Below are 9082 nucleotides of genomic sequence, written 5' to 3' on the forward strand. Positions count from 1 at the left end.
GTAACACCGTGGGTGTCGATGACATCACTACTGCCTGTTGTTACAGATGCAGCAGACTTCAGACTTTTTATTAGTTACTCTTTATTTCTTTTTATAGTGAAACATAATAAACTTCAGGTTTAAAAAGCTTCACATTCCTTTTCCAGAGATTCAACTTTCAAATTGTTCAACTATTATCATTTGAAATGAAACTCCAAATACTTAATTTTGTATTAAACAAATGCAGAATAGAGGTATCTTCACTTGTGGTGTCAGACTTTTGGACCCTTAACCGCTTTACTAACTTTGCTGTGTCGGTTGTACAATCCAAGTAGAATTAAAGTGAATCTTGAATTTTAAAACGTTGTCAGGACATCTATCAGTAAATGTTTGACATGATTATACTTGGACTTCAGTACAGAAGCTGATATGTGGAGGAGTCGCTGCATAGACCATCAGAAACCTGGATGAGGTTGTAGCGACACAGATATATGAAAAAAAACATTTAGCAATGAAATATTGATCCCTTTGGCTCCACTATATGTTGAGCACCAAAACAGCTGGAGGCAGCCCCGTGTGCTCGACACCACATACAACGCTGTGTAAGCCTGGCCAGAGTAGAATATAGGAAATTCATGTGTTGTTACAAAATAATTATAGTGATGATTATAAGTAATAATTAATTGAATGTATTGAAAGTAGATTATATGAATTAGATTAGATAAAGTCTTTTTTTAGTCCACCGTTGGTGGTCAAGATCAAGTTGATCTGTTTAAACTGGAAAAACTGACTTTAACTGAAAACAGTTTGTCCAGTTTTGTACCAGTTTCCACTTTAGTAGTAGTTACACTGAAGTAAGCGCAGACACAGCAAAGCTGTTGTTTATAAAGTTAATATAATTTGATATGTAATTTCTCAGAATGGATCATAACTGTTGTTTTCTGTTATCATGCTGCTTATCTTAGCTGCTGAGTGAGGAAGTGGACAAAGTGAGTACGTTCACCAACACAGTGTGTGTGTGTGTGTGTGTGTGTGTGTGTGTGTGTGTGTGTGTGTGTGTGTGTGTGTGTGTGTGTGTGTCTGTCTGTCTGTCTGTCTGTCTGTTGCTGTCTAACAGCTTAATCCAAAGCATGATGTTTTTATATCTTTATTCCTGTCCTTTCCTTTCCCCCTCCAGGCGGAGCACGAGCTTCGTGTCGCTCAGACTGAGTTTGACCGACAAGCTGAGGTCACCAGACTGCTGCTGGAAGGCATCAGCAGCACACATGTGAGTAGGAGCTGCAGCACCCGTTGGCCAGAGTAACGGTGGAGAGCGACGAGGCGACATGAATCACTGTTTTCTAATTGTTGGACATATTGCACGATGTAGTAGATGTCAAAAAAATTCTAAATGGCGGAAAATTCACCATGCCACAATCTGTCTGATTGATAGCTCACAAAGAACAACAGTGCTTGTTCATGACGTTTGGATGCTCTGAAAATAATTGAGAAATCTGTTGGTGTGCACTGCTGACTTGTATTCCTACTGAGTTCACCTTTTCCTTCCCCCCCTCCCCCCTCAGCTCAACCACCTGCGCTGTTTGCAGGAGTTTGCAGAGGCTCAGGCCACTTATTATGCCCAGTGTCACCATTACATGCAGGACCTCCAGAGGGAGCTCAACAGGTGAGGATTTACATCTGGTGGCAGCTGCAGCTCTCACACACATTATGATGTTTCTAGATTCACAACACAAATACCAAAAATTCTACAATTTATTGAACAATTTTAGTCCAGTTGGTTACAGTCTGCCATCTCACAAAATCCCACACACACTGCTCTCGTAACTCTGCAACAGAAAAGAGTCTGTCACACTAGGTTTTGAAAGCCAGTCATCTACCAGTGAAGGTTAGTCACGTAGTTTTAAGTCTCAAATTGTTTCCCAAAAATTCTGAACTTAAGGCCTTATATTTATCATTTTTCCTCTGTCACTCAGGAGCCTCTTTAAGCCCTGTTGTGCAGCACCAGGAAGCAGTGGTGGAAGAAGTACTCAAAACTCACTTCAGTAAAAGTTGTACTGTCAGCAGAATGTACTCATTATGCTAAATTACCCAATATAACCTGCTATTATTATCAGATCTACATTTTTTGAAAATGTATTTATTGACATGAATAATGTGAGCAGCCTTTTAATATGAATCAAGAGTTGAAACTCAAAAAAAGTTGGGACGGACCACAAAAGACGAGATGTATATACGTGACTACAAATCCTGCAAAATCTACAGTCACAAGTTAGAGAATTGTGATGTCACAGTGTACCGACACACCCTGGTGAACATGTTTAAATGTATTGTAGTGAGGTGACAAGTTAAACCAAACCACAGATGTTTGAGTTGGACTTTGAAGGCAAATCAATACCAATGTAAAAGAAAAATATTTTGAGAAAAAGAGAATTACATTCTCCGTTACGGCACCAAGACTACAGCCTAAATTAAACAAGCTGGAAATCCACTTCCACCTTCCCTTACCTGATCCCAGAAGACGTCCCAGTGAGGATGGGGGATGGGTGGCTGGATCTGCCTCGAAAAAACAAGCTGGAAATCCACTTCAAGCCCTCATGTCGTCCATTTGTCTTCCGATCTTCTTGCAGATGTAGTAATACCGTCGCTGCCCCCCACTCCTCCGCTGCTGTTTGCCCCAATCCCGTCTCTTCTGCCTTCCTGTCTGGACCATCCCCTCCCGGTCCGGCCATCCCTTCCTTCCCCGGCCAGAGGCCCAGCACCCTGGCTATGGAGCAGACTCAGCTGCCCGTCACCGGCACTAGAAAGGCAAAAGTCCTGTATGACTACGATGCCCACGATTCCAGCGAGCTTTCCCTGTTGGCTGATGAGGTACAGTGAGATTTACTGAGTCACCCTCCACTGACATCTCTGTCCCACCTCACGTACATACTGTATGACTGGGATGTGTATTTTGGGTACTAAAAGGTTTGAAAATATAACCCAACACAATCAGATTCATATTTCTCCCTCTCTATATTAATGTGTTTATTTTAAACACCTGCTTTGGAGTCTATCTGATGAATATGATATAAACCAGCCTGGTGCGGTTCCTTTAATCTCAATGAAATGTTTTAGTTTATGTTATAAACTGTTGTGATCAACGCAGGATTCATATCCAGCAGGAACGGTCGAGAGAAGTTCGTTGGTAGCTTTCTTTAGTTTCTGCGCTTGATGAGTTTTAACTGAAGTTGAGGTTGAGGGTTGGATTGATAAACTGCTCTGCAGCCTGGGAAGGTAACAGTTAATATGAGTGGGTGGACGGAGGCCCGTGTATAAGTGCAAGGTTGTTGTTTACCACCAGGCGGAGCCTCACAAACCACCAGTTTTAGCATCACTGGCTTATTATATTTACAACATCAAGATCAATGAAAAAGAAATTGATCGACTCATGAAAAGAAACCTGCAAAATTGGGGATAAAAAAACTGAAACGGACATGGAGAAGAGAAATCAAAGCAGAGAGAAAGAAGTGAAGGCCGTAGGAGCATTGCTACGAGGCTTCATGTTGCCGTGACTACGGCTGCAAACATCAGAAACAAGTTGAAGGTTACCAGCAAAGAAAAAGATCTGTGATGACACGTGATCACAGCAGAAACCTCTGAATATATCAGGGAGGGGAGTTTACCTGTTGCTCACCCTGTGTGTGTGTGTGTGTGTGTGTGTGTGTGTGTGTGTGTGTGTGTGTGTGTGTGTGTGTGTGTGTGTGTGTGTGTGTGTGTGTCTCACTCTGAACGAGGGTCGACACAAATCAGAAGACACACACATACAGTGTCCTGACCTAAGAAGCAGAGCTGGATAGAAGCTACATGGTTGGCAGCAAGTAGAAAGCCGATAATAAAAAGATTATAACCATGAAGTGTTACAGGAACATTAATACAAAGATTATAACCATGAAGTGTTACAGGAACATTAATACAAAGATTATAACCATGAAGTGTTACAGGAACATTAATACAAAGATTATAACCATGATACAGGAACATTAATAAAAAGATTATAACCATGAAGTGTTACAGGAACATTAATACAAAGATTATAACCATGAAGTGTTACAGGAACATTAATACAAAGATTATAACCATGAAGTGTTACAGGAACATTAATACAAAGATTATAACCATGAAGTGTTACAGGAACATTAATACAAAGATTATAACCATGAAGTGTTACAGGAACATTAATAAAAAGATTATAACCATGAAGTGTTACAGGAACATCATTTATGGAAAGCTGTCATAAACCTGTTTTCTGTGCCGCCTCCCAGAGTTTATACTGTGTTCTCTTTCCCGTCTTCTCTTTGGCTTTGTCTGATTGAACCTTTTAGAAATGACTGTTCAGATACTAATCGTAAGGAGACAAACTCTCAGGTCAGGAAAATGACAAAACACCAACCTGAATCAGAAGCCTGATGCTGAGCAGAAGGAGATGATGTCACCACGTAGTGTGCAACATACGCTTTCCTGTTTCCTTTTAATTTCTTTCTTCTTCTTTTTTTTTTGTTCTTTTTTGAGATTTAGCTTAATTTTAAATGAACCATGTTTTGCCAAATTTGTTCTAAAATGTCTTTGTTTTTCTTTCTGTGCAGCTCATTACTGTCTACACGGTACCAGGAATGGACCCTGATTGGTTGATGGGAGAACGGGGCAATGAGAAGGGCAAAGTACCGGTCACCTACCTTGAGCTGCTGAGCTAATGGACCAAGCAACATACACTTTGCAGAACCCTCTATGGACTGTCACGTGTGCACTGGGAACATTTACTGCTGGCTGCAGTCTGTGTCCTCATGCATCAGCATACGTTTGGGTCCCGGAGGTAACCACTGCTTTGATTTCACTTGTCTGCATCAGGAAAAAAAAGGTTTAAAGCAAGTTTCCTGAGTTGGCTGGCAGGGTGCCATTTAATTTTTTTTATTCAGGAACTGAGGCACGACTTATCTTTTTACTAATTCGGCAGAGTGAAAATTTTAGTCTGATTCTAACAAAACGATGTGTTTGTAAACCAACCGGTGGGTTTTTTAAACTATTGCAGTTTATAATCTTTTAGAAAAATCCAGGCGATGGTTACCACGGTGATGATAATGCATGTTAATACCCAATCGGCCCAACCTGGCGCTAAGATCCTGTATTGTGATCTGTGGCTATCAGAAACACTTCAGCATAACTGCCTGTTGGGAACATTTCTATAAATACTGGCGTGTAACGAGTGGAAATTGCAACCAACACTTGTGACCGTGTGATCGTATTGCTCAATACAGTATCAGCGAGGGTTTAATTTCATGTGGCCCGTTATAACAGACTTCCTTTAACTCCAGTAATGTGTGTTCAGAGTGATGCGGCCACAGGTACACACTCCCCCGACCTGTTGATAGTGCAGTATGATGGCTTTTGACTGGACTGATAGAGTTGTACCATTGGTTGACAGATTGATGATGTCATCACTGGCCGGCGAATGTCCCAACTTCCAGAGTCCATTTCAAGTTACGAAATTTCTAATGTTTCATACACGAACCAGTCATATACTGTCATATCATTTTTGTCAGTCTTACATGAGTATTTCAAAGACCAAGGCCTTGTGAAATCAATTTAAAGACGAGTTCAATGAATAATTATAAGGTGGGTCTAAGTTTTGTAGTTTGGGTGATCATGTGATCATACCTGAGATCTGGGAACACGGCGACGTGACGTTTGATCGAGAAAGACCTAATAGAGAGTTCAAATAAAACTGGAACTCGGGGACAGAAGTTTTCTCCAAACTCGGCAATAATCTCCCATCTGCTGAGACGGGCTTTGAACTGAAGTGGAATAGAAATTCTCTCTTGCTGTTGTACGATAAACTGAATCGCAGACTGGGAAGCTTGTAAGTTTCAGTGTTTTTATGGTGAACCTGATTAATAGCCTCTGACTGTTAGATTGTGAAATAATTACAGAACTCAGCACTTGTAGAAGCCATCTGATCTCCGTTCTGTTACATGATCATAGGAACATGTTCCTTGTCAAATGCATCATCTCCAAGCTTTAGTGAAACAAATTGTAATAATAGTGTGGTCTGTAGCTGATTTCTGAACCGTGTGTGGAGATCAGTTACACTAAAACTAAGTGGTGTTACCTTTAAAATGTTATGAAGTGCAAAACTAGATTACTGAGGCTCAAATACAACAAGTACATTTCTCTTGATGTGAAAAAGCACAGTGCAGACAGGCCGTAGGGTTTTGCCATATTACAGTTTGTGTAACTTGGTTTGGTGGTAAATCATGAGGAAATGATGGAAGAAGGGTTTAATCTTACTCCTCCAAAAAAACTCCTCCAGATGTCTTGTTTGCATATTTTAATGACTAATGTCTGTGACTGTGTACTGGATTTAGTTTGAAGTACTCAGCTTCCACACACTGAATTTCTTTGACTGGCAGCCTAAAGCCTGACACATAAACAAACACTTCTTCACCAGAGTGGCCCGATCCAGTCGCCCAATTTTTACTTTTTATTCAGGGGTTGTTTGCTTGCTTTTTCCCTTCCAAATTAATTTTACCCTTCTTATTAATAAATAAATTTTAAAAAACTGCCCAACCTGACAACACTGCTCTTAAATCAGAGACCAGATGAGGGGATAAAGTGGACTATCAGGCCAAAAGGGCATGGGTGAGGTTGGAGCATCTACCAGCTGCAAGAAAGAATTTAATACCGTTTCCACAAAAATAATCCTACTTGGCATCTAATAAAAGTGGCACAGAGAAGCTAAAATAAAGGTTACATTCATCGGAGTCAAAGAAATAACTCCTCAACTTGTGAGAAAGTGGAGTTTTATGCGACTCCTAATGTTTAATTATTTGTAACTCACGACGGATCATGTAAAGTCCTTATTTGGTTGATAGTGCAATAAGTGTGAGTCGTGTCTAGTGAGGGACTCCCCAGTGTGATTTCACATCCCGACATGCTAAAAATGGAATCTAGAGTTTATAGTTGTTTATATATATGTATCTGACATAACTGCTTCAATGGATATTCCTGGTTCCCAGAAGATGCTGAGTGTTCCTGTGACCCTCTCCCTTTCCTGTAGCACCACTATCAGGCCCAAATATCCTCCGCTATGTTAGAAAATCCTAAATGTATCTATTTGCTGAGGATCCTCAGGAATAAATGTGTTTTGGCCTCAATTTTTTTGAACATTTATATTTTTGAGTTTAATGAATTAAGGTTTCTAGCAAGATGTTTGATTGTGAACATCTTTCTTAACCTTGATCTCGATAAAAACAAAAAAGAATAGCCCATAAACTGTATGTGATGTTAAATGAATTCAAGACTTGTGCTATTGTTTTTTTTAAAGCTTTGTTTTTTGTTGCTTATATGATTTGAATTCAGTGTATTCTTAAAATGTGTCTAATTTCAAACATCTTACTGACATCTCATTGTCGTCACCTTCCAACTTACGCCCACTGGTTTGATGTGCAATAAACATGCATGTGTGTTACAGTAATATGATGTTTGCTTCTTGAATATCCACTAACAGTACTGATGCTGGCACTTTCACTACATTCGCAGCGTCCAACGGATCAGTTGTGTAAGTACTGTGTCAATAACTATATTACTACTAATGTCGAAACACAGTGACAGTCAATTTTTGGTATATTTCCAAAGTACATAATTAGGACAAGAGTAACTAATACAATTAAAGTGCATTCAAAGTCAATTTTTGCTTAGTATATTTATATGATAGCATAACTTGAAATGCATTTAGTACACTTATTAAAATACACTAGAATTTAAGTATGGTTCTAATCTTGTTAAATATGCTTTTCAAAAGTGTAATTTTTTTAATCTATAACTTAAGTACAAATTTTCTAAAATGTGTAAGTAGTGTATGAAAATTGCTTTAATAGTATATTTCAAGAATGTTTACTCCAACATGCACTTAGTTTGAGGTACGTTTTAATATACTTTATTAAAGTATACCAATTTAAAACATATTCAAATATATCTTAAGTGTGTTAAGACCTCAGTTGCATTTTATTGCCACTTGAGTACTACGACAAAAAGAAGGTTTTTATGAAGTGTATTTGTAAGGTTTTAAATTATATATTTTAAAAATGTTTATGTTGAAATCATCATTTAATTAAAGCTTTACTGTAGTATACTTCCTTAAAGTGTACTATTCATAAATGTGGTTCTGGCTGTAAGGCTAGGCAAGGCAAGTTTATTTGTACATCACATTTCAACAACAAGGCAATTCAAAGTGCTTCACATAAAACTAATAAAAGCATCAAAACATCAAGCAAAAGAAAAGGACATTTAAAAACAATTAAGAACAGTTATTCAAACACTAAAAACAGTCATTAAAACATTAAACAAACTAAAAATAGAATAAAAGTTACAGTGCAGTTTAAGAAATAAAATACAGTAGTAAAATGCTGAAATACAGTAAATTGATCAACGTCCTTACATCTGGTTCAATGAAAGGCAGCAAACAGAAAAGTCTTCAGTCTTGATTTAAAGGATCTGAGAGTCTCAGCAGACCTGCAGCTTTCTGGGACTTTGTTCCAGATATGTGGAACATAGAAACTGAACGCTGCTCCTCCATGTTTAGTTGTGACTGTGGGAACAGAAAGGCGAGCAGCAGACGACCTGAGGGGTCGGGATGGTTCATAAAGGAGCAGCAGATCACAAATAAACCGTTCAGAGCTTTATAGACCAGCAGCAGGATGTTGAAGTGGATTCTTTGTTGGACAGGAAGCTGGTGTAAAGACCTCAGAACTGGAGGGATGTGGTCCAGTTTCTTGGTCTCAGTGAGGACTCGAGCTGCAGCGCTCTGAATCAGCAGCAGCGCTCTGACTGACTTTTTACAGAGACCCTTAAACACACCGTTACAGTAGTCCAGTCTACTGAAGATGAATGCGTGGACACGTTTTTCCAAATCCTGTTGAGACATAAGTCCTCTAATCCTCGATATGTTCTTCAGGTGATAGCAGGCTGATTTTGTAATTGTCTAATTCGTCTGTTCAGGTTGAGGTCTGAATCCATGACGACAGACTCCTGACTTGGTTTGTGGTTTTTAACATCAGTGATTGAAGCTGAG

At 39.2% G+C, this 9082-nt stretch overlaps 1 protein-coding gene across 1 annotated transcript in view; it reads left to right on the top strand.

Annotated features, from left to right (window-relative positions):
• Positions 1 to 7486, top strand: part of LOC138634817 (endophilin-B2-like) — a gene marked incomplete at its 5' end in the record, with an annotated part of 11645 nt that extends 4159 nt beyond the window's left edge. Inside the window, 5 exons of the mRNA XM_069721976.1 lie at positions 945 to 968; positions 1157 to 1246; positions 1542 to 1642; positions 2607 to 2847; positions 4602 to 7486. Coding sequence (XP_069578077.1) covers positions 945 to 968; positions 1157 to 1246; positions 1542 to 1642; positions 2607 to 2847; positions 4602 to 4709 — 564 coding nt within the window. The remainder of the gene's footprint in view (positions 1 to 944; positions 969 to 1156; positions 1247 to 1541; positions 1643 to 2606; positions 2848 to 4601) is intronic.
• Positions 7487 to 9082: the final 1596 nt, after the last annotated feature.

Source organism: Brachyistius frenatus, unplaced genomic scaffold (assembly GCF_029030835.1).
Source record: "Brachyistius frenatus isolate BFR_SWC_R1_liver_20210118 unplaced genomic scaffold, ASM2903083v1 Contig_279, whole genome shotgun sequence".
Taxonomy (NCBI): domain Eukaryota; kingdom Metazoa; phylum Chordata; class Actinopteri; family Embiotocidae; genus Brachyistius; species Brachyistius frenatus.